A 25795-nucleotide genomic window follows, 5' to 3' on the forward strand; every position below is an offset into this window, starting at 1 on the left:
AGAAGAAATTAGCCAGCTACTCACCAGCAAAGCTTTATTATACGTTTTTGGTTAAGACTGAAGGGGAATGATGAGAGAAACTAAGTTCCCACCGCAGTCCTCTTCCATAGGGCCTCTAGGTCCGACTTTCTCAACTCTGCAGACCGCGCCCAACCCCCCAAGCACCAGTCAGTGCCCCTCCCTAAGGGGGCGACGCCCTTCCGGCGCAACGCACTTCCGGGGCACCGGCCGTTCAGAGGCTGGAACACAGCGCGAGGGTCCCCTCAGAGACGGGCTCACTGGTCATTCTCAGTAGGGTTGGGAAGACCTAGCAGGGGTGTGAGGGAAAACAAGAGGGGAGGGCAGAGAGGGGGCAGAAGGGCTCGAGCCTGCCATGGAGCTGTACCTCAGTGCCTGCTCCAAGGCTGCCAATTTCGCCAACACCAAAACGACCACCAGCGGCCCGTCCACGGACAGCCAGCAGTGTGGAGATGTGAGTGGCCGCAAGGCTGGTGGGGAGGCGGGCCGGGCTTGGTACGTGAGGGTCAAGGGGTTCTTAACTGTCCAGCGTCTGGTCTCCTCTACCTGGCACCCGTGGGAGAAGCTGGGGTGTGCTGGCCTTAACTGCTGGGGCGCAACGTGGACAGCTGGTGACCTGGGCAGTGGCAGGATTTCGGAGTGTCCGAAAGGGCAGTCCCCTTCAACCCAACCCTGATTATTCTGTGTCTTTCCTTGGAGTGGGAGTGGATTGGCCTCAAGTAAACAAGTGCCATGTAAAAGGAAAGGCAAACCTCTCCAACTGTATCTGACAGGGCCCACACAAAGCCCACTTCGTGGGGGTCGGACCAGCTCAGCTACTGGACCTGCCTCTGGGAGTCAAGCTGCCTATGATCCCAGGAAGTGATACTGTCTTCTTTACTACGAAGTTAAGTGAAAAGGTAAACTTACTTCTGTTGTCTTAACATTCATTTCCTTTACCTTTTACTACTTGTTGTGAAATTCAGAGCCCACATTATACAAAGCCCATTAAGGGAATTTGCTCTAATATTCAGAGGAAAACAATAATCTAGTCCATGCCTAACTGAAGATATTGTTTAGAATGAATATGAAGCAATTTCATCTAATGTATTCGATTTGGACAGACTCGTGGGCCAGAAAGTAGTTCTTAATCCTTTCATAATTTACAGTTTGTGTCAGCAAATTAACATTGTTTTGAATAAAACTTTATATATACCTATTTAGTGAGTTTTGGTTTACTTAAAAACATGTTTGAAAGGTGAAAGATTATCATTACTGACTGCCATTTAATTATGTGTTATTTTAATCAGTAGTAACTTGTACTAAGCTCTTTAAAGATGCCTTTCTATGATTTTGTTATGAGCTGAATTCTATTCACAGGGTGAGGGAAAAAAGTGGAGTTTAAAAAAGTAGAGTTAAAATGAGTTAATGTATTTAGTACTTTAACCTCATTTTGAAGAAAGAAGGCCCTTCCTCAATGAGGAGATAGAATGATTTTTCCCAGCCTCTCCATCCAGAAGCCTCAGCTTCTTCCAGCCTAATGTCTTTTGTACATACCCACCCATGCATACCACACCAGTACTATCTGTGCTTTTGTGTGTGTTCCCCCAAACCTGACATACTCTGCCTTCTTCAATCTATGAATCTCAGTCATCCTCCAAGATTCCTTCTGAACTATTACAGCCCCCTTCCCAATTAGTTTATCTTTGCTTAGAATTCACATTACCCTTGGTTTGTATGATCTCACTTGACACTTTAGTGTGTTCTTCCCTTTTCATGTTTTTAGTACTCAGTGCTACCCTAAGCCCCAAAGCTCTTGGTTAAGTAGCCAGCTCTGAAGGAGGTCTAGTACATTCTTGTTGAGTGGTTGCTTGGAAATACACACATTGCAAAAAGTTCTACAAGAATGAATTCTCAGTGACACATTTACTCTTGTACTGTCTATGATGTCATCAATAAGTAGGATCCCTTGGTATTTGATACTTGCCTAATGTCTTAGTTAGCTTAGGCTGCTATAACAAAGTACCCATAGACTGGGTGACTTAAAAACAAAAGAAATTTACTTATCCTCTTCTGGAGACTCAAAGTCTAAGATGAAGGTGCCAGAATGGTTCTGATGAGGGCCCTCTGTGGTCTTCTTATTGCATTCTTGCATGGTGGAAAGAAAGCTAAAGAGTTCTCTGTGGTCTCTTTTATAGGGCATTATTCCCATTCATGAGGGCTGCACCCTCACAATTAAGCCCCAGTTCCGAATGCTATCACAGGGAAGGTGAGGATTGCAACATATGATTTTGAATTTTAGGTGAATTCAGTACATAACACCTAATAAACACGATTTCTTAGAGTAAATATTGTGTGTGTGTGTGTGTGTATATATATATATATACATATATACATATATATACATATATATATATATAAAATTTCCCTTTTCAAAAACATCCTTTGTCCTAGAATGAAGCAAGCTAACTAAAAACATGCTAGTCTCACACAAGTTGAGTCACAGCCACACAAACTTTCTTGTTCAAATATGTTTGTAACTTATTTCATTACTAGTGATCTAGTTTCTTTTGGGGGTATAAGCTTAGCTTTTTGTTTTTTCCCTTTCTCAAATATGTTGTTTATTGCCATTTTCTCTATCAAGCATTAATTTACATGTCTACCTTTTTTAAAAAAGATGTTCTCTTCTTTATTAACTCTCCTCAAACTTATCCACTTAATTATAAATTTGAAACAGACTGGTTTTTCTGAAGACTGACTTTGTGAAATTTTTTTGTCTCTTTCAATGTAGTCTCCCAGATGAAGTAATATTTTATACTTACAGATTTTAAGGGAGACCAATTATTTTAATTGACAGCAGTATGGTTACCTTGGCTCTAATAAATGGATTTGTTTAAAGGTATTCTTTGTTTAAGGGTCAGGAGCTCAGGTTTAATCTTAATAAACATACCTGTCACAGCTAAAAGTGGACATGTAAAAGAAGTTAGCAGCTAAATGCCAACATTTAAAAGAGATAATGAATCTACTCCTTGACTTATTATCATTGATTATACCACTTCTAGGAAAGATCTGGGCTTCATGTCTGGTCTCACTGAATTCAAGACTTTACCCTATAAACTTCCTTTCTTTGCCCTCTCAAGGAAGCATTGGTAATCAAGGAATCTAGTTTCTTACTAAACCCTTTGGGAGGGATTAAAGTGTAATTTTAAACAAGAGGTCTGAAACTCAACAAAGACTCTTTTGAATGCAAAGTGAGAATGAGGATTCTGTCCTGGTCCTTCTATCTGCCATTTGCCTGTATACAAAACATCCTTCTACCTATCTTGGGGGAGTTCTTTTCAGGGTCTTCCTCAGCCAGTCTTCATAATGTTCAAGAATTGCACTGCAATTGTGCATTTGTGGGCACAGGCAGAGTAGCTCAGAAGTAGCAAATTGGTATCTGTAGGCAAGTCTGGTTTGGTGCTCAGTGTTGTGGTAGCATAAATCAAACTGAATTCCTGCAAACAGGTTCTGTCTGGTTTGCCATATCTCCCACATATTCAAATTGTCTTTGACCTGAAGGAGCTTCTGATTTGATATTACTCTGAAGTAAAACTTACGTTGTTCTGGCCAACCAAACTCAGAAAGAATGCAAAGACAGCTTTAACACAACTTCCACAACTACTTGCATCCTCCACATTTTTCTATTCAGAGGTGGTTCTTAAGTGATTCACTGAGAAATTCCATCAAAAACATTCATGTTAGTAGTGTTTTAATTCATAGTTTCCATGAATCACGGTGAATGCTCTTCTTTTTTTTTTCCTTCATTTTTGGATGATTGATGTATAAAATCATAATTAGGGTTTTCCCTTTTGAGTATTTTATCTTTTGAGTATAGTGCCTTGAGCTGTGGGAGGAAAGAGGAAAAAGAGAATTTAGCATTGGCTTTATATCATACAACAAATTATTTTCTATACCCTTTCTTTTCTCTCCTCTTTTCTTATTGGGCTCAGAGCCAGGAATTGATGAGCAGTAGAGGAGGAACTAATGGAGTGAGGGTGAGTCTTTAGAATAATTCATGTAGATAAGGAAAAGAGGAAGGGAGAGGCAGGCTACCCAGCCTGAATCTTTTTTGTTTTCTTGATGTTTTTTTCTACTTCAGATTCTTGCTGTTTTATTTTTAATGAACAATCTAGTCATTTCAATAGATTATGTAAAAGTAAAAATGGATTAACTTTACATTTTTAATATTTTTGAATCTGTGTTTGCAGCTTTTTCGGCCTTCTTGTGGTTTTAACCTGACTGATCCTTACTGTCGACTTTTGGAAAACCAATATAAAAGTCTCCATGATCCACACTTACGAGCATACTATAAGCGCAAAGACATCCTGAGGAGATTAAAGAAAGGGGGATACGTAACCAGAAATAATAAAGTGGGTTGAAGATTATTTCTTTTTTAATCAATGAAAACCTTTAAATTTTGATAAAAGCTTGCTTCTCCGTTTTACTGGGGGACACATAACACATTTAACTTGGTTGCGATACTTAGTGGGCAATTCCATAAATTAATCAGTATTTCAGTTAAGGGAAATCAGACAACAGTTATTTCTAAATGAAACCAACTTTTTTCTTTACGTTTTTTCCTTTGTAATATAGAAAGGTTATTGACATAATTTGAAGGTGTACATTCCGAAAGATTTGTTCATTTTCACAGGAGTATTTTAGTCGTCTTTCTCTGTTTCTAATAATGCATTTGTGAAGGATTATGTTTCATACGCTTTTAAAAAACTTGAAATGAAGTAGTAATCTAGCAAAATTTATTCTGTTAGAATCCTGATAGAATACATTTTTCTGAGGTTGAACAATGTTATTACATTTATAATTATAATTCTATTGTAACTATACTAAGCATTGTACTAATTATTATAATATGTGTTATAAAAACTCTAATTATGTATATTAAACTATTGGTTATGGTATAGGTCATATTAATAAAGTAATATTTTGTATAGAAATTTATTTTTGATTAACAAACCTAGGGAGATACTATTTACAAAAATGTTTGCTGTGTATTTCTCTTGATAACAAAATGTCATCAAATTTTATGTCATTACTCTTTTTTCTCTGGAAAGTGCTCTGATTTTTAAATATTTATATATTTTTGTTTGTGTTTTTAGATTGTATGTACCTTGAGAGAATTGAATAAATACAGGCACTATCTTACCAGTTTAAAATTAGACTTTGAAAGAAACTATGTGAGAGAACAAGTGAGTTAAATACTTAAATTTGATTTATTTACATAAGATTTGAAAGAAATGGTTATAAGTAGAGTATGTTTTTAATAATGTTATTACCTTTAATTTATTGACAAAGTAACTAGATATTTTTCCAAATGAAAATTTAGAGCAGGAATAAACAATATTTGAAGGTTGCTATATTTGGCCAAGAAGGGAAAAGGGAATAGGTCATCCGTCATTATACCAGTGGTAATGAACATAATTCTGTAGTTAAATTGTTAGTTTACCTGATTTGTAATCAAAAGTATCTATTGTGGCAGCAAAATTCTTAGACTGGAATTCAAAACATTTTGAGCAATGGGAGAAGAACAGAATGAATAGCTGTAGTGTGCAATAGATGGTTCAAAGAACATGTATACTCTGTCTTTGTATCTACACGTATGAGCTGCGTTCATTCAGTAAAAAAAGTCCCTAAACGTGAAATGGAATGGTTAGATGTAGAATGAGAGGTTATAGATAGTGACTTCCTTTCAATTTTTAACTCAAAGTTGTGGGGTTGTGTGTATGAGAGAGAGTTAATTCAGATTTGAAGGTCAAGAGAATTGGCTCAAATAAGAAAAGTGTGCGCGTGTGTTTTTACCAATTATGTTCTAAAGGTAATATTTGGGTTGGATAAAAATGAGAATGATTTGCCTAAACATCTATGTTTTTCCCACTTCCCTTTTCTGTGCCCAGAGTTTCTCTTCTACTTCTTGAATATTTTCACTTAACTTTATTCAGAAAAGGTAGACAAGTAAAACAAGTAAACCGAAATATTTATCTTGTATTTTCAGAGAGACAAATATTTATTTTGGTGCAGTTATCCACGCAATTAAACAGAATCAATCTTTTCTAAGACATAGAAATTTAAATGGTTCTATTTCTGGGAAATTTAAAACTATTGCATATATATAATATACAAATTTCTTAAATAGAAAATGCTTGCAAAACAACTACATAAGCTACAGGAAAACAATCAAATTCCTGATTGTTCTGATGTTGCACAGCTCCAAAACTGGTTGCTAATGGAGACTCCTCAATCTATGAAGGACCAGGAGAGGTTAATAAGGCACAGGTAAGATTAAAGTTAATGCAAATTTTATATGTAAATGTGTGGTCCCAAGTAACTTGGAAAAATACTGGAAAGAATTAAAAGCAGTCTTTTTATTTTCGAAGTACTAGACACTAATTCCCTTGTAGTTCTCAAAGTGGAGAGCAAGGAAGGGAGACCAGACCAAGAGATGCAGGGCCTGGGAAACTTGGAGTCAAGGCTATGAAAGGTAATTTCTCGCAGAGAAGTCAGGCTTTCTGGGAGCTCAAGAGGTGAGCCAAACTGATAATAAAATGAAAAATCAGATCTAAAATTCTTTCTGTAGTGTGAGAGGGGGAAAGGTATCTTTAGGACATGCCTCAAACATAACAGGGTTTTGTACTTCATCGTTAAGGACTGAAAGCATTAAGTTTGAGGAAGTAAGTGTAAAGTTAAAAAAAAAAAAAAGGATGCTTTCATTTAACTATATGCCAATGTAAACGTGTTCTCTCTAAAAATGTGTGTTCAGCTGTTACCCAGTCACATTCAATCATTAACATTCCTTGGTCAAGCCCATTTCTCAGAAGTGAAGGGTTGTTATAGTTCTTTTTCCTTTACTAGGGTGGGATGAGGATTGGGCTGCATTACCTGACTTTTGTAATTCCATAGTTTCATTTTATGGTAGTGTCATAATACGTATTGATGTACGTGTACCAGAGACACAGACTACAGATGGAAGATTAGTTCAACTTACAAATTGCAAAGAACCTTATACCACTTTTTTCTTAGAAAATTCCAATTACTATTTTGCTTTCCCACATTTCTCAAGTTACTATTTCAGTTATTTCAGACTTCTTTGCAGACTCGTGTTCTTAAACCTAATGAGTTAGGAGTGCTTCTTGTGCAGAAGGCTTTTAATCACTTCATTCTGTGTTTTACTATTTGTCTTGGTCATGGTAACAGATACTTATATAGTTGAGAGATCTTATAATAAATGAGTAAAACATGGTGAGTTATTGGGTATTGGGTTAGGCCGGCTTAAAGGTTCATGAACAGGATTGATAGAAAAACTGTAGAAGTCCTATAGTTTAAAAAATGAAAAGCAAAGAGGTGGTTTGGGAATATCAAAGTAGATGATGCCATCATAAAGGAAACATCGTTTATTGTCAGTAATATTTGCATTCTTACCTAGATACCTGGATATGATAAGTAAGGAACTAGAACAACTTGAGCGCACAGCAGAAGAGCAACGTCTGCTCCTGATGAACAGAGAAGAAAGACGACAGCGGGAACACACGAGAAGAAAACTCAATCTCCGTCGAAAAATGGAAGAAGTGAGAGATGGCAAATTAAAACTACATAGAGAATAATCATGTACAGACATTTCATTTATAAGTAGTTATAAATGGGAGTAAATTCTTCAGTTCTTAAGAATTTGCTCCCATTAAACTTTCTCTATAGCTTTAGTATACAAGTTGTTACATAGAATAATGAAGCAGATGCCACAGTATATGTGTATGAGCCAATTTATGCCCATAAAGAACAGTTTAAGAAAGTTGTGAGACACTGTTTAACTCCCTTATAGCCTTCTATATGGACAGGACAATTTTTAAAATTTAGCTGTGGTGAAAAATAATCACATCTGCATTCCTAATAAAAGTGCAATAAGAAAAGCATATTGTTGGGCAGCGCCTGTGGCTCAAGGAGTAGGGTGCTGGTCCCATATGCCGGAGGTGGTGGGTTCAAACCCAGCCCTGGCCAAAAAAAAAGAAAAAACCTCGTCTCAAGAAAAGCACATTGTGAACCCCATAAATGACTTCTGTCATGCTTGACCTGACTTGTTATTCCCTGACTTGTCTAATTTGCTTGTTGGTAAGACAGAATATGAAGATATTATGGTGAAGGGAACACACACCAAGTACAGTAACATTGTGCTTTTCAGGAGTGGAAAACAAAAGAGATGTTACTTTTGACAAAGATTGGAGAAGATGTTAAAAGAGAACAAAAGATAGAAGAACAACGACGCAGAAGCAGAGAAGAGAGTGACAGGAAGGTAGGGTTAGCCTGAACCTCCAATTCAGGCTATTGCAAGACAATCTTTTATGAATTTTTATTTTTCAAAGTAAAAATTATTTTGTGAGATGGCTGTGGATCAGTTACCCCAAATGATATGCCTTATCCAGAACTGAATGTTATGAACAGTTTTTCTCTATTTTGACTATAACATATTTTGACTATAAAAAAGTACTCCCCTATTATATGATATATCTACTTAGGTTTATTTTCCTATCATTTTTCTCCTCTCCTCGGGTATAATAGGCTGCTTAAAATTCTTACATCTCACTGAAATATCATTTGTTTCTTTCCTCAGTGGTTTGTGTGTGTGTGTGTGGTTTCTGCTGCTGAATTCACATTAACTAATCTCTTCCACTGTGATGTCTATTCTGCCATTAATGAATCCATTGTACTAGTTGATTTTGATCCTTTTTGTATCTTCCATAGTTTTTCTTTACATTGTAAACATACAAAATGTAGTTTTGTTAACTGAATTAATTCATTTAATGTTGTTGTCTTTATTTCTAACCTTTGCGTCATTTCTGAGTTGCTGTTAATTGATTTACTTCTTTTATGGGTCATATTTCCCCGCTTTTTTATATGCATGGCATTCTTTGATTGGATGCCAGATATTATGAATTTCACTTGATGTAGTGAATTTTTATATTACATATTCTTTAGCTTTTTTGGATATAGATAATTTATTTGAAAACTTTTATCATACAGGTATTACTTTTTAAAACTTACTAGATAGGTCAACAGCCATGTTTAGTCTAGTATTTCCCTACTAATGATACAAGACCCGTTTATTACTCTACCTAAAACCCTGTGACTCATGAAGTTTTTCTAGTGAAGTTGGTGAGAATAGATGTAATTTCCACCTCTGGGGTGGTCCTTTCTGTGGTCTTTGGTAGTTCCCTTATACTCATGTGCTAATCCGTTTCTTGATGAATGTTTCATAGAGCCCTCTAAGGATCTCCATAGTTCACTGCTTAGTAAATCTAGGGCCAGTAGTAGCATGGGGATTCACAAAAGGAAGTTACATTTCTTCTATTATTTTATATTTGTTTATGGTAGGTCTGATTGACATTTGGTTAAGCCTTCAGGAAATCTTCCAATTGAAAATGAGAAATTGTTTAAACTTGCCCAGGATACCTGTGGGTGAGAGCCTCATTTTTATCCGAAACTGTCCAGTAAGATAAACTGCAATAAAGTGTTAAATATATTCTTTGTTGCCAGGTGCTATGGCTCAATGCTGTCATCTCAACATTTTGGGAGGCTGAGGTGGGAGGATCGCTTGAGTACAGGAGTTTGGGGTTGCAGTGAACTATGATGGCTCCACTGCACATTAGCCTGGGCAAGAGAGCCAAGACCTTGTCTCAAAAATAAAGGAATAAACAAGTAAATAACTTCATTGTGTTTAATCCCAGATGGAAAATTATCCTATTTCTACCCTCCATTTTTGTGACTTTACTAGCCACAAGATAGGAGTAACTGTCGAATTTCCAATATACAGCCACATTTAAAAGATTTATTTTACATTATTAAATGGTAAGTTGACGTTAACCTGTTTTCTTTAATTTTGTAGAAACAAGCCCTTCTAGAGAAAAAAATGGCTTATCATTTACAAAGAATGCAAGATATTGGCTTTAAAGGAGAAGATGTGGAAAAAAATACAGTTAAATACAAAGGACAAGATGGAACACAATACGACTGTGAGAAAAGTAGAAGATAATGTAGCTAAGTAGGAAATGCTTATCTATGTGAAAGTCCTTTTATAATACTCTGTGTACTTGAACTTGCTACACTTTGTGCCAGATGCTGTTGTAGGCATTCCCATTTTACACTCAAATTGAAAAGCGGACATATATGTAACAATTTTAAAAGACTCAAACAATCTAATCAAGTGGCTCAGGAGACAAGCAAGATTACCTGTGCTGCAGTTCTAACCAAATCCCTTAATTATATATATAGCTATTATATGTCAACAAGGTGTTCTACTATGTTGATAATCAGTAAGAATGAATAGTACCAGATAAAAAAGAAGGGAAGGAGGAAGTGAAAAGTTAGAGAAGGAGGAAAAAGAAGGAAGAGAAGAAGAAATAAAAAAAAAAGAAAATGACAAAGTTTAAAAGAAGTTATATGGAGCCACGACTTTTGCTATGTCCAATCTCTGCCAGCTTCTTTTCTATAACTTTATAAAACATAATGCCCCCCCCGACCAATAACAGTTAAAACTTCATTGCCAGAATGCAAAAATGTGGACTTGTTTTAACTGTTTTTGACTGTGAAGTACCAGGAAAGAAAATGATCATTTTCCATACAGCTATTGTCATAGTGTCCCATCAATTCTATTTCTGCTCCATCAAATGTATTCCTATGTCTGGACCCTCTGTGTCACTCCAGTATGTATGTTACTCTGTGATCTAGGCTGGTCCTTATTTTTTACTTACCTCAAAGTTATTTTGTGTACTTCTTCATAATTACACTTAAAACTCTGTTCTGATGGTTTCTTGCCCCTACCACTGTTACCTGTTAAATGAAGTTACAGTGCTTATGAATGTCCAGAGTCCAGTCTCCACCTAATTTTTTAAATTTATTTCACACTGCATCTTTTAAGATGACGGCTATGATCTAGGTGGGATCATCACAGGCCTCAAGCCAGTCTGCTAAAATTAAGTCCCATTTTATTACTTTCTATTCATGTAATGACTTGGGAAAATTATTTAACTTCTCTGAGCCGGTTTCATCAGCTGAAAACAAATCTAATACTCCTAAATAATTACCTAAAGAGCACAAAGATTCTAACATGTCGTAAAAACTTCTTTTATTTGTTGTTTAGTCAATGAGACTACTGGCCATTTCTTAAACACAGATTACCTTTCCAATTTTTCTGCCTTGCTTTATCCAATTTTCGCAGGTTAGAATGACCTGATCACTGCCTTTGTTTAATCAAATTAGTACTCTCTGCCTCATAAATGCATCAATGTACACAGTTATGATTTAATGAAGGAAAAAAAATCCTACAATTCTTTATGCCCTATGGTAAAGTACAATCTATAAAATCTTTCTTGATAACACTAATTAGAAAATCCCTCTCCTTTGCGTCTCTTCAGTAGTTTATACCATTCTTAATACATCATTATGTACTTCCCATTGCCTTAATGACTTATACTGGTAAATTCACATCTTTATGTTCAACAGAGAAACAAGAAAAATATATTATTTACTAAGTGCATGTTTGCCAAATAGATTAATTTAATCTGTTTGGTTTATTGAGGCAGAGGTAACCACATCATGCCTTAGATAAGAAATCAGATTAGGCTCAGTGCCTGTGGCTCAAGTGCCTAAGGCTCCGGCCACATACACCTGAGCTGTGGGTTCAAATCCAGCCCGGGCCCGCCAAACAACAATGATAGCTGCAACCAAAAAATAGCCGTGCGTCGTGGTGGGCGCCTTTAGTCCCAGCTACTTGGGAGGCAGAGGCAGGAGAATCACTTGAGCCCAGGAGTTGGAGGTTGCTGTGAGCTGTGATGTCACAGCACTCTACCAAGGGCGACAGCTTGAGGCTCTGTCTCAAAAAAAAAAAAAAGAAGGCAGATTAATGACTGTACATATTCCTACAACTTTATTAACTTTATCATGTAATAGGAAGAGTTTCAAATAGATAAACTTTTTTTACCTTCAATTCTCTTTTGAAGAATAAATCGTACATAAATTTAAATATTGGCAAAGTGATGGGAGAATAAGCATATTTATGGCACAAATTAAATTGAGTTATACCCTGTAATGCTGTTGTTATCTTCTATCAAGCATACAACTTGGAGAAGGACAGAGAGAAAGGGAGTATCAGAAGAATCTGTTTAGTGAGTAGTGAATGGAAAAAGGAAAAAGCAGATCAATCTTAGCATTTTACATCTCTACTAAAAGCTCATTGAGCACACATATAGTGAGGATCCTTTGCCACTTTTATATTTTATAGTCAGAAAAATATCCTATAGTCTGGTGGCTCTTCAGCCCAGTCTATTTGTATGCATCCCCACAGAGAGGAAATTACATTTCCCAGTTCAGGCAAGTATAGATTTTCCTTTCTGACAGAAAAAAACATATATTCCTTCAAGTATATCTTTTAACATGTAGTATTTCAAGAATACCTTCCCTAACTTATCCTCTCAAATCCCACATTTAGGTTAGCATCTGGCTCACCTCCTCTTTGGCATGAAAGGATAGTCTATTTTGGATAATTCTGTCATTAGTATTATTAAAAATAAATATTTTATTACATTTCTTTAAGATTCTCCAAAGAAGAAAAAGAAGTCTTCTGATGATATAAAGTTAGTTTATTCTGTTCCTGACCAGAAATCATGTAAAGGACCATATGGTAATGGAATATTGTAATAAGAAATACTAAATAGAAAATGCTATTTTGGGAAACAATGAGTTTGGTAGTGGCTTCTTTCACTTAAATGCAAATAAATCATCTGTTCTCTTTTTTGTCAAATAACTGGTTTGGAATGATGTTTACCAGCAACGACACAACCTTTAAAGTTTTCAGAATATTATCCCTAGATAACAGAATTAGTGTTTTGAACTTAACACTTTACTATCCTTTGAGAAAAAAAAATTTTTTAAGAGATATTTATTTATCTAAATTTATTTGCAGTTTTGGCTGGGGCCAGGCTTGAACCTCCACCTCTGGTATATGGAGCTGGCGCCCTACTCCTTGAGCCACACGAGAAAAATTAAATGAAGAGTTTGTTACTACTAAATAGATAATACAGGGTACCTAAAATATTGTAAAACAATTTTTAATTCTAAAAATGATTTTATAAAACTCTGAATGGTTCAGAAATTAAGTACTTAGCTGCATAGCCCCTATGGACCTTACTGAAATATTATTTTCTTTGTTATTTATACTTTGTCACTTAATGTTGTTCAAGAGAACTCACTTGATTAGACCATGAGCCCAAATAACAAAATAAAAATCCTCCAAAAATAGGGCGGTGCCTGTGGCTCAGTGGGTAGGGCACTGACCCCATGTACCATGGGTGGTGGGTTCAAACCCGGCCCAGCCAAACTGCAAAAAAGAATAGCCAGGCATTGTGGCAGGTGACTGTAGTCCCAGCTACTCGGGAGGCTGAGGCAAGAGAATCACCTAAGCCCAGGAGTTGGAGGTTGCTGTGAGCTGTGCGACCCCACGGCACTCTACCGAGGGCGATAAAGTAAAACTCTGTCTCTACAAAAAAAAAAAAAAAAATCCTCCGAAAATACGTTATTAAAAGTATAATATTATTCAATATTGAACAGTATTACTTCCTTTTTGTTATTAAATTTCAAAAGAAAAATAGAGGTATAAATATTAAATTGCTTTGTCCTTATAGGTTACAATCTAAAGAAAATAAAGTCCAAAATCTTTCCTCTCAGAATATGCAGTTTGCTTAGTCTCATCAAGACTTAGAAACCTGGGAAGAGATAGGATCGCCTTCCTTTAGGCTTTCTTCTTCCCTCAGGACCTCTAAGATTGTGTTTGTTTGACCCTAAAATTCATGGGTCTTATTTTTATAGTCCAAACAGTTTTTGCAACCCGCCAAAGGGTTATTATAGGTGTGCAAAATTATGGCAACATCAGCTCTACATCTTATAATAAATGTGGATAATAAAACCAAATTATCAGTTTTTGCAATGGTTATCTCAAAGTGGTCTTCCAAAAGTCGGGATTTTAATGTAGCCTAGATTTGTCTTGCTGTTGTTAAAGAATCTCTGTGTTATCAGAGGAAAAGATGGTAGATGGTAAGTACTGTTTTCAGTTTCATTAAGCTAGCCAGTTTGTCTGTGAAAGTGTTCAGAGACCAGACCTATAAATTTAATTAAGTATAGTTGGGAGATATAACTTATTGAAAGATCGATTGTGAAATAACATTGATTTATATCTGAGGGAGGGAGGATCTATCTGTAGCTACTCTCCACTCTCACTCAGCAAGTGGCATAAAAGTCATTCTGGGCTTTTTTGGTGAATTTTAGAAATGCACATTAGTGACCCCACAAATCATCATATATTATCATTCCATTCAGCATAATCAAAGCTTCTTGTTTTCCATGTCATTATTGAACTGTGAATGTGATTTCTGTTCAGTGCCCGTTTTACAGTAGGCAATTCTACAAGCAGAGTTTAAAGCCCTGAATTTCCGACAGCCACTGCTTCTGATCTTGTCTCTGTCTTTTTTGTTGTTTTTGAGACAGAGTCCCACCCTGTAGGGTGCAATGGCATCATATCTCACTGCAACCTCAGACTCGGGTTGTGGGCATCCTGCTGTCAGCCTCTGGAGCAGCTTGCTGTCAGCCTCCGGGCTGCGGTGCCCGGCTGGGTTTTTTGTTTTGTCTCTTTCTTTGAATTGGGAACTTAACAGATCCTGAGATATTAAATTTGGTTTTAAAATTACCCTAAAGCAAAATGAAAAATTTTTTTGTTTGTACAGTTGCATGTACAAACACATTATGGATTTGTGTAACTACTACCACCTCATGTACAGAACAGTCCCAGTCCAGCATTCCAAACACCTCTCTCAGCCTCTCCCTGTGCAGTCACTAACTAATACCCCTAACTAATCACGCCAGGTAACACAGATAAGATCTCTGATAGTATAGCTACCCTGTTTCCCCGAAAATAAGACATCCTCCGAAAATAAGACCTACTTACAGGAAAGATAAGATGTCCCCTGAAAATAAGACCTAGCGCATCTTTGGGAGCACACCTTAAAATAAGACACTGTCTTATTTTTGGGGAAACAGGGTACTTTTTTTCCTTTGGAGAATGTCACATAAATGGAATCACACAGTATTGAAGTTTTTGAAAATGGCTTCTTTTACACAGAATAATGTCTTTTATCCAACTTATTGAGTATTTCATTAATTTGTTCCTTTTTATTGCTAATGAGTGTTCTGTTTTCTGTACACACCAGAGTTTGTTTATTCATCCTCCTGTGGAAGGAAATTTGAGTCCTTTCCTTATTTTGGAGATCATGAATAGAATGACTAGAAGTGGAGTTAAACCTTGAACTTGAACATGGGGGTTTGGGTACTTACTTTTTTATTCACTCAAAAATCCTTGTATCCTAAATTTTGACTTCCTCAAAAATTTAGCTACTAATAGCCTACTATTGACCAGAAGCCTTACCGATAACAACTGTTGCTTAACACATATTTTGCATTTTTTTTTTTATTAAAAATCATAGCTGTGTACATTGATATGATCATGGGGCATCATTCACTAGCTTCACAGACCGTTTGACACACTTTCATCACACTGGTTAACATAGCCTTCCTGGCATCCTCTCAGTTACTGTGCCAAGACACTTACATTCCACATTTACCAAGTTTCACATATACCCTTGTAAGATGCACCACTGGTATGTACTAGATATTGTATTTTTACAAAAAGTAAGTACAGAAAAGTAAATATTACCGAGACAACAATGAAGAATAGAAAATATATTTACTATTTATTAAGTGAAAGTGGATCATCATAAAGGTCTTAATTCTCATGTCTTCAGGTTGAGTAGACAGAGGAGAGGTTGGTCTTGCTATGTCAGAAGTGGCAGAGGCATATAAGTAGACACACGCAGTTCAAACTCATGTCATTCGAGGGTCAACTGTGTTTGTATGTATTAGATTAGACCTTTCTTTGTGCATGAAGGGTTGTTGGGCCATATGCTAAGTGCATACTTAAATTTATAAAATATTGTCCAACTATTCTCTAGAGTGGCTGTAACATTTTGCATTCTCATCAGTAGTGCATGAGGAATCCATTTGCTATACATTTTTCCCATCACTTAGAATTTTCAGTGTTTTATTATTTCGTCATCTTACCATAGCTTTCCTTTGCATTTCTATGATGGCTAATGATGATGAATATCTTTTCATATGCTGTTCACCTTCTTTTGATCCCATTTGGTGAAGAGTCTGTTGAAGACTTACTTATTTTTAATTGAGTAGTTTTCATACTGTTGAACTTTGGGAGTTCTTAATATATTCTATATACGAGTCTTTTTCAGATATGTGAATTACAGATTTTTTTCTTGTCTATAACTTGCCTTTTCATTTTCTGTTTCACTGATGTATGTGTCTATCCTTTTTTCCAATAACTGTAGCATTTTATTATCTTCCCCCCCTTCCCACTTTTTTTATTGTTTGGGATTCATTAAGGGTACAAAGAGTTAGATTACACTGATTGTGGTTGCTAGGCAAAGTTCCTCTTGTGATTATGTCCCACTGTCAAGAGGTGTGCTGTACACTGTAACCTCCCATCCCCCTCCCTCCTCCCCCTCCCCTATCCGTCATTCCCTTACCCCCCACTTGTATTAGATCCTCTATTGCCTTCATATTAGAATTGAATACACTGGATTCTTGCTTCTCCATTCTTATGATGCTTTTCTAAGAAGAATGTGTTCCACCTTCATCCAAGTTAATACAAAAGATGTAAAATCTCCATCTTTTTTAAAGGCTGAGTAGTATTCCCTGGTATACATATACCACAGCTTGTGAATTCATTCCCGGATTGGTGGGCATTTAGGATGTTTCCACATTTTTGGTGATTATAAATTGAGCTGTGATAAACAGTCTAGTGCAAATGTCCTTATGATAAAAGGATTTTTTTTCTTCTGGATAGATGTCTAGCAATGAGATTGTGGGATAAAATGGGATGTTAATTTGAGTTCTTTGAGGTTTCTCCATACTTCTTTCCAAAAAGGTTGTATTAAGTTTGCAGTCCCACCAGCAGTGTAAAAGTGTTCCCTTCTCTGCACATCCACGCCAGCACTGCAGCTTTGAGACTTTGCGATGTGGGCTAATCTCACTGGGGTTAGGTGATATGATATCTCAGGGTGGTTTTGATTTGCATTTCCTGATGATCAGGGATGATGAGCATGTTTTCAAATGTTTGTTAGCCATTCATCTGACAAAGGGTTGATAACTAGAATCTACAGAGAACTCAAATTAATCAACAGAAAAAGAGTAAACAATCCCATCCACTTCTGGGCAAAAGATATAAACAAAACCTTTTTTGATGAAGACAGATGAATGGCTAACAAACATTTGAAAAAATGCTCATTTTGTTATCTTAAAATAAGGTAGTCTTGTTTCCCCAACTTTATTCTTTTTCCAAGATTATTATGGGTATTTTAATTCATTTATCTTTCCATATACATTTTATAGTTAGCTTATCTACCTTTTAAGAAATCATGTTAGATTTTTAAAAAATAAAGTACATTAAGTATATAGATTAACTTCAGGAGAAAAGACAAAGTCTCGGTTTTTTTTTTTTTTTTTTTTTTGAGATGGGAGTCTCACTCTGTTGCCCCAGGTTAGAGTGCCCTGACATCACCCTAGTTCACGGCAACTTCAAACTCCTGTATTCAAGTGATCCTGCCTCAGCCTGCCAAATAGCTGGGAGTACAGGTGCCCACCACAACATCTGGCTAATTTTTCTGTTTTTAGTAGAAACAGGGTCTTGCTTTTTCTTAGGCTGGTTTTGAACTCCTGAGCTCAAGTGGTCCTCCTGCCTTGGCTTTCCAGGGTGTTAGGATTACAGGCGTGAGCCACAGCACCTAACCTACACAGTTTTATAATTCATGAATATTGTATGCTTTTCTTTTTAAGTCATCCCTAATTTTTTAATAAGTGCTTTGTAGTTTTCAGTGTATAGATTTTAAATATCTTGTTTTATATTTATACCTAAGTACTTTCCTTTTCTGGTACTGTTGTACACGTTTTAAAAATAATTTGGTTTCCAATTTCCCAGAGCTTTTGTTTTTACTGTGTCTATTTATTTAGTTTTGTAATGTTCATTCTAGACTACAATGTACATAGGTCTTCCCAATCAACTATAAACAAATATTTTACCTCTTTAAGTGGAATGTAGTTATCTTACATGTCTCTTTTCTCCTTCCTCTTTTATAATTGTTTTAAGTATTACAGCTACATACATCAAACATTCAGCCCATGTAATAAGTTTCACATTTAATCGTCAAACATATTTAAAACAACTCAATAGGGGAAAATAGTCTTTACTATTTACCCAAATTGTTACCCATATGGTTTACCTTTTAAATCCTGAGGTCCCACATGTCCTTCTTGCATTATTTTTGTTCAGTCTATAGAACTTCTCATAGAATTCCTTCTAGAACAGATTTTATGGCATTGAGTTATCTTTTTTTTAATCTAAGAACTTTTTTTTTTTGAAACAGAGGCTCACATTGTTGCCCTTGGTTGAGTGCTGTTGGCATCACAGCTCACAGCAACCTCAAACTCTTGGGCTCTAGTGATTCCCTGAAGGACTACAGGCACCCTTCCGCACCACAATGCCTCACTATTTTTATAGGCGAGGTCTCCCTCTGGCTGAGGCTAGTCTCAAACTCCGCCTCCCAGAGTGCTAGGATTACAAATGTGAGCCAACACACCTGGCCTAATCTGAGAATATTTTTAATTTATCTTCATTCCTGAAGGATGTTGTTTTCATTTGACATAGAGTTATAGGTTGAGCTGTTTTATTTTTGGAACTTTAAAAATGTTGTTCCACTTGACTGTTTTCTCCAATTTTTTAACAATATTTTAACTATTGTTTATTTATGAAGAATGTGTCATTTTTTAACTGTTTTCAAATGTAGGGGGTTAGTTTTCAGCAATTTGACTACAGGGTGTCTAAGTGTGAATTTCTTTGTCCCTGTTCCCACTTTGGGATTCACTGACTGAGATTCTTTTTTTTTCACTGAGATTCTTTAAACCGTAAATATTTAAACTTTTGACAAATTTCCCTGAAACAGCTTCTTTTTCTCACAGAGGGAACTGCTATCTAAATATGGTTATTGGCATAATCAATTATATATATAATATGTATATATACACACATACATACATATATACATATGTATTTTACAATGTGTGTATCTTTAAGCTGCTTATATAGAGATGCACATATAGACACCATTATTAAGATGTTTTAAGATGACTGATACGATATTGTACTCAGTTTTCTGTGACTAACTTTTTACAATCAGCATTATGTTCCAAAAGATTTTTCCATATATTGCCTAATAGTGTATTTCACTAATCGCCATATCCTGTTGTGTGAACATACCAGTTTATTATATATTTTAAAACTATATACAATATGTGTAATATATATAAATAATTATATATTATATCATAATATATGATATGATATATACAAAAATATCTATAATATATTATATGATATATATATTTTATATATTATATGATATATATTTTTTATATATATATAATAAACTGTGGTATATTCACACAACAGGATATGGCAATTAGTGAAATATGTAAAAATAATAATAAATGCATATATAATATATAATAAATATACATATATAAAAATATATAATGTATACATTTTTTGATGGAAATATTTGTTATTTTGACCAACAAAGCACTGAAAATTCTTGTATGTATAGATAACCTGATACACATGGACAAGTGATTCTCTAGGAGTTTCTGAGTAATGTTTCTTCTGAGAAATTACTAAAATTACCATTTCTTATATCTTGGCCATTTTCGTACTTGGTAGATTTTCTTATGGATTTGGAAGAATTTTTAGTCATAGCAGATACTCATCAGTTGGATACATATGTATGGTATGGCAAATATCTCCCTACAGTTCCTGGCTTGTTTCTGTTCTCTCTGTAATCGAATGTGCAGAAGTTCTTTATTCAATATAATAAAATTTAACTTTTATTCCTTCATGATTTATATATTTATATTAGAGGTCAATTTCTATGAACTCTTTTGGATATGGCAAATACATTAATCTTTTATCTGTGACAAATATTTCCACATCTTTTTAATGCTATGTTAATATTTTCTTATTAAACATTTCTAACATAAACAGGAACAGAATAGGATAAGGAACCCTTATCATTCAATTTCAACACCTCAAGAACAATTTTGTATTGCCTGTGCCCTCAACAATTCTCTATTGCCATGTAGTTTTCAAGTATATTCCACATATAATATTATCTCATTCATCAATATGCCAATGTGTATCGTTAAAAGATAAGGATCATTTTTAAAAAATACATCACCAAAAATTGCATCACTACCATATCAGTATCACATTACTCAAACTAATAATTTCATAATGGTATCTATTCGAATGTTCAATAACTTTGTAATTGTTCCAAAAACAGTTTAATGTTTGAATGTACATTGATACACATTGCAATAGGTTGATATGTCTTTTCAGAAACATTTAATCTATAGGTTCCTCTTCTATACATGTCTCCCTCCTCCTCATCTTTCTGTCCTTTTTATTACAATTTTTTTGTTCCATTGAGTTTCTAACTTTTGCTGATTGCATCTGTATGATATAGTTGTTTATGTTATCTCCACTGTATTTCTATAGGCTTTTTGGTTGAATTTCTTTAGCTAGCCCGATTCATAAATGATGGTCTACCACTCCATCAGGAGACATGTAATATCTGAGTTTGTTCTTTTTCTCTTTGATTTATAAGCTGTTTGTGCTCAAGACCTAAATCTTTGAGTTAATTAATGGTAGCAAAATTAAGATATTTTAATTCTGTCATTCCTTCTTCATAGATTAGCTGGAATACTTTAACAAAAAAATTCCCCTCAACTACTATTTGGTTTCATTATGATACAGAGCAGTTAGGAATAACAGTTACATGTTTAATATTTTACTATCATTTGTCAGGTTTTTTTTTTTTTTTGAGACAGAGTCTCACTATGTCACACTTGGTAGAGTGCCATAGTGTCACAGCTCACAGCAACCTCAAACTCTTGGGCTTAAGCAGTTCTTCTACCTCAGCCTCCCAAGTAGCTGAGACTACATGCACCTGCCACAGTGTCCAGCTATTTTTGTTGTTGTTGCAGTTGTCATTGTTGGTTTAGCTGGCCCGGCTGGGTTTGATCCCGCCAGACTTGGTGAATGTGGCTGGTGCCTTACCCAGTGAGCTACAGGTGCTGCCCCATTTGTCAGTTTTCAAAATAATAAATTGTTTCAATGCCATCCTTCAACGGTGTACAGTCAGTTTTGTTTAGTTTCATAAATTCATGGATTCAAATAAATTTGATGTGTTTTAATACATTATAGTTACTGTGTTTATCAATGCTCAAATTTTCCATTTTGCCAGTGGAAACCTTCTCATGATAATTCTAGTCTTTTGTGGCATAACTCTTCAGGGTCTTTGATAGTTTTCCTTGCTATCTGGAAAAATAGGAAGATGCAAGTTTATCTTGTACACATACGGGCCTTTAACCCGTTGAGTTGCTTTGGCAAATTTAAAAGGCAAAATGCATCATAGGTAGGTGGGCTTACTTCTAGATGTCCTTTTCTGTTTTGTTGATCTGTTTATCTGTCCCTATTCAAATTCAGCATTCTCTTTATTACTGTAGCTTTGTAAGAAGTTTTACAATTTGGCAGTTTGAGTTATCTAATGTTTGTTGATTTTAGAAACACCTTGACAATTTCTACAAAATAAATCTGCTGGGATTTTGTTTGGCTTTACTTTATATTTCTGTTTCTCACTCGTTAGGACCCTCAGCACAGTGTTGAACAACAGTGGTGATTGTGTACTTACTAACGTTGTTCCAAAATATAAGAGAAAGTGAGCAACATAAATCAGGTCATTAGCTATAGAGATTAGAAGACCGCCTTTGTCAGAAAAAGAATATCACCTTTTATTCCTAGTTCACTAAGAGTTTTTTTTTTTTTTAATCATGAATGAGTGTTGAATTTTATTATATTTTTCCTATATCTCTGAGATAATTGCATGAATTTTCTCCTTTTTTCTGTTAATACAAAAATAACTTTGATTTTTGAATGGTAGATCAATCCTTCTTGAGATAAAAGCTATATATTCACAATGCATTATCTCTATTATATATTATTGGATTTTATTTGTTTTTGCTTATAATTTTTGCATCTTAGTTCATGGGATTGAACAAAGTTTCATTTTCTCATTATATCTTGTAATGATATTTTGTCTAAAATTAATCCTCTGAAAGTATACATTGGGAACTACTTACTCTTCTTTGGAAAAATTTGTGTAGAATTAGTTTAATTTATTTTTTAGCTGGTTAGTGCAATTAAGAAATGAAGTCATTTAAATAGGAGGCTTATTGTTTGTGGATAACTTTTAACTTGATATTCAATTTCTTTAGAAGACAGCTTTTGTCAGGTAGCTATAATGTTCTTCATATCATCTATTTGTGAATTAAATTTGGTAGTTTGAATTTTTCTAGGTAATTCTTCCTTGCATGTTTTTCAAATTTATTGTTATATATTTTCATGCCATTTTTTATTATAACTTTTAGAAATCATCTGTAGAGTCTCATGCTGTTTTGTGTACTCTCTTTTTCTTGATAAATCTGTCGTATCACTTTACTGCGGTGTTTTTCAACCTTTTTTTATCTCAAGGCACATGTGAACCTATAGTTAAACTTGCTTGGCACACTTAAATTATGTTTATCAATAAAAGAGTTTTTTTAAAAAGGGAATATACTTACTGTGCTTTCAACTTCTTTCAAAAATAATTTAATTAAAGATCTTTAAAAATTTTCATGACATACCTAAGATCCCATACCAATTGAACATCACTGTTTTACTGAATATCTTAAACAGCCAGCTGTTTCATAATTTTCTCTCTTGTTTTCTTCTGAATTTCTTACATTTGACTTTTATCTTTATTATTTACTGTCTTCTGTATACTAAACATTAGCAAGAATGTGAGAAAACTGAAACTCGGATGCACTGCTGATTGTTACGCACACTGCTGATTGATAGTAAAGTGCTATAACCACCTTGGAAATATGTTTGGTGTTTCTTTAAAGTTAAACATATGTATACCACATTACTTATGGTATTCATTCTACTTCTAAGTATTTGCCAAATAAAAATGAAAAAATATATCAACATAAAATTTGTGCCTGAAAATTCAAAGTTTATTTATAAAAGACCAAAACTGAAACAACCAAAATGTGCATCAACAAATGAGTAGATAAAAAAATTGTGACATATTCTAATATGATAGAACACTTCTCAGAAATAAAAAAGAACAAAATGTTAATAATTGCAACAACATAATCTTGAGTAAAAGAAGCCAAGAAAATCAAAAGAGTACATACTATATGATTGATTCCATTTTATTCTAAAAACTGCAACTAATCTTGAGTTAGAAGTGCAAATCATTATTGCTTGAGTATGAGAAAAGAGAGATGGATAGATTACAAAGTCGCATTAGAGTGTAGTGATGATTTCACAGTTATTACATATTTCAGAATTGATTCTAAATAATTACATTGTATTGTACTTCACTTATACTTAAATCAAATTGTTAACAAAAACTATAGTTTCTCTTCCATTTACTTTTAGCAAATGCTGTTCTTCAGTCTCAAACTAGTTCAAAGAATGTCATGAAAAAATCAGCAACATCAGTTTTTCATCAGTCAGATGTACAGGATAATGATACATATCAAAAGGTATAAAAAGACATTTCAATGTTTCATATAGTTATTATAAATGTATCTCTTAACTTTACTTCTATGAGTCATTTTCTTTAATATTAATAACATGGTACTGAATGTTTAGGAATATTGGGTTCTGTTCATGAGACCTACTTCTCATTTTCTGCAGAAGGTATCAAGTTACCTTTATACTAAATGCTTTGTGCAATGTAGGAGAAAATAATCCAAACAAACATTTAGCAATTATCATAATAACAATAGCTTATTGAGCATGTGATGTTGACCAGGTGCTATACTTAAGACAGAACGAAGGAAAACAAACAAAAAAATAAGTCACATAAGATACAAAGATGCATAAGACATTATCAATCTCTTCAAGAACTCATTGCCTAAACAGACAAAAAAACACTGGGGAAAGGGCACCCTGTTCAATAAATAGTGCTGGGTAACTGGATAACCACTGAGGAATAAAGCAGAATTCCTATTCCTTATTATATATAAAAATTAGGTCAAGATGGATTAAAGCCCTAAATATAAGGCCTGAAACCATAAAACTTCAGGACAAAACCATAGAAAAAGCTCTTTTAGACATCAATCTAGGTGAAAGCTCAATGACTAAGACCCCCAAAGGTAAATACTACAATAACAACAAGAAAAATAAATGGGACTTAATTAAATTAAAAAGTTTCTGCACAGCAAGGGAAATAATCAACAGAGTAAGTAGATAACATGTGGAGTGGGAGAAAATATTCACAAACTATACATCCAAAAAAGGGCTCATATCCAGAATCTATAGAAAACTGAAACAAATTAGCAGGAAAAAGCCAAATAACCTCATTAAAAAATGGGCGAAAGAAATGCAGGGAGTTTTTTCAAATGAAGATACACAAATGGCCAACAGACCTATAAAAAACACTCAGCATCACTAGTTTTCAGGGAAATGCAAATTAAAATCACAGTGAGATACCACCTTACCCCATTGGAATGTCCATTATTAAAAAATCAAAAAACTGGTGGCATGGAAACAGTGAAAAGGGAATACTTATACACTATCGAAGGTACTCTAAAGTAGTACAACCTTTATGAAAAACAGGATGCGGATTCCTCAAATAACTAAAAGTAGAACTATCATTTGATCCAGTAATTTTAATACTGGTATCTACTCAAAGGAAAATAAGTCATTTGATTTAAAAAAAAAAAAAATGCCTGTATCTGAATGTTCACTGCATCACAATTCACAACTGCAAAGATGTGGAGTCAACCGAAGTAGCCTCAATTAAGTGGATAAAGAAAACGTGTTTGTGTGTGTGTATGTGTGTGTGTTAAAAAATGTATGCATTTTAGGCAAGGGAAAAACTATTAAAATTGAAATATTCAACATATATTAATAATGTTATTACCTTGTCTCTTATATCTCTTCTAATTGCGGAAGTCAAACAAATATGACTTGGGTATTACAATCTTAATAGATTTTTTTTCCCTTTGTTAAAATGTGTATACATATTGTTGGAACCCTTTGTATATACCATAGAGTACTACTAAGACATAAAAAGGAATGAAATAATGTCACTCACAACAACTTGGATATTATCCTAAGTGAAGTATTTCAGGAATGGAAAAACAAAGACTTTACGTTCTCCCTGATGAATGGGAGCTAAATGATGAGTACGCATGGTATAAAGGACACTGGAAACTAAGAAGTGGGGAGAGTAGGAGGAGAGTGAGGGATAAAAATTACTAATTGTGTGTATTATACACTATTCTGGTGACGGGCACACTAAGAGCTCTGACTTCAGCATTATACTGTTCATCCATATAACAATTATAAGAACAATCATACTCCCTAATATTTTGAAATAAAAAGGAAAAAAAACTCACTGTGTAGTGAGGCAATAGATACACAAATATGTTATAACAAAATGTGTCTAGAATGATACATTTGTCTTTGGTTCTA

General features: G+C 34.6%; 1 protein-coding gene across 1 annotated transcript in view; it reads left to right on the forward strand.

Annotated features, from left to right (window-relative positions):
• The first annotated feature begins 373 nt into the window (after positions 1-373).
• FSIP2 (fibrous sheath interacting protein 2) overlaps positions 374-25795 on the forward strand; it is a 103166-nt gene continuing 77744 nt past the window's right edge. The window contains exons 1-11 of the mRNA XM_053597752.1: positions 374-472; positions 792-917; positions 4248-4409; positions 5154-5243; positions 6188-6327; positions 7475-7616; positions 8225-8335; positions 9926-10052; positions 12632-12703; positions 15617-15643; positions 23750-23856. Of these exons, the coding sequence (XP_053453727.1) occupies positions 374-472; positions 792-917; positions 4248-4409; positions 5154-5243; positions 6188-6327; positions 7475-7616; positions 8225-8335; positions 9926-10052; positions 12632-12703; positions 15617-15643; positions 23750-23856 (1203 nt within the window). The remainder of the gene's footprint in view (positions 473-791; positions 918-4247; positions 4410-5153; positions 5244-6187; positions 6328-7474; positions 7617-8224; positions 8336-9925; positions 10053-12631; positions 12704-15616; positions 15644-23749; positions 23857-25795) is intronic.

This window comes from Nycticebus coucang, chromosome 7, assembly GCF_027406575.1.
Source record: "Nycticebus coucang isolate mNycCou1 chromosome 7, mNycCou1.pri, whole genome shotgun sequence".
Lineage (NCBI taxonomy): Eukaryota > Metazoa > Chordata > Mammalia > Primates > Lorisidae > Nycticebus > Nycticebus coucang.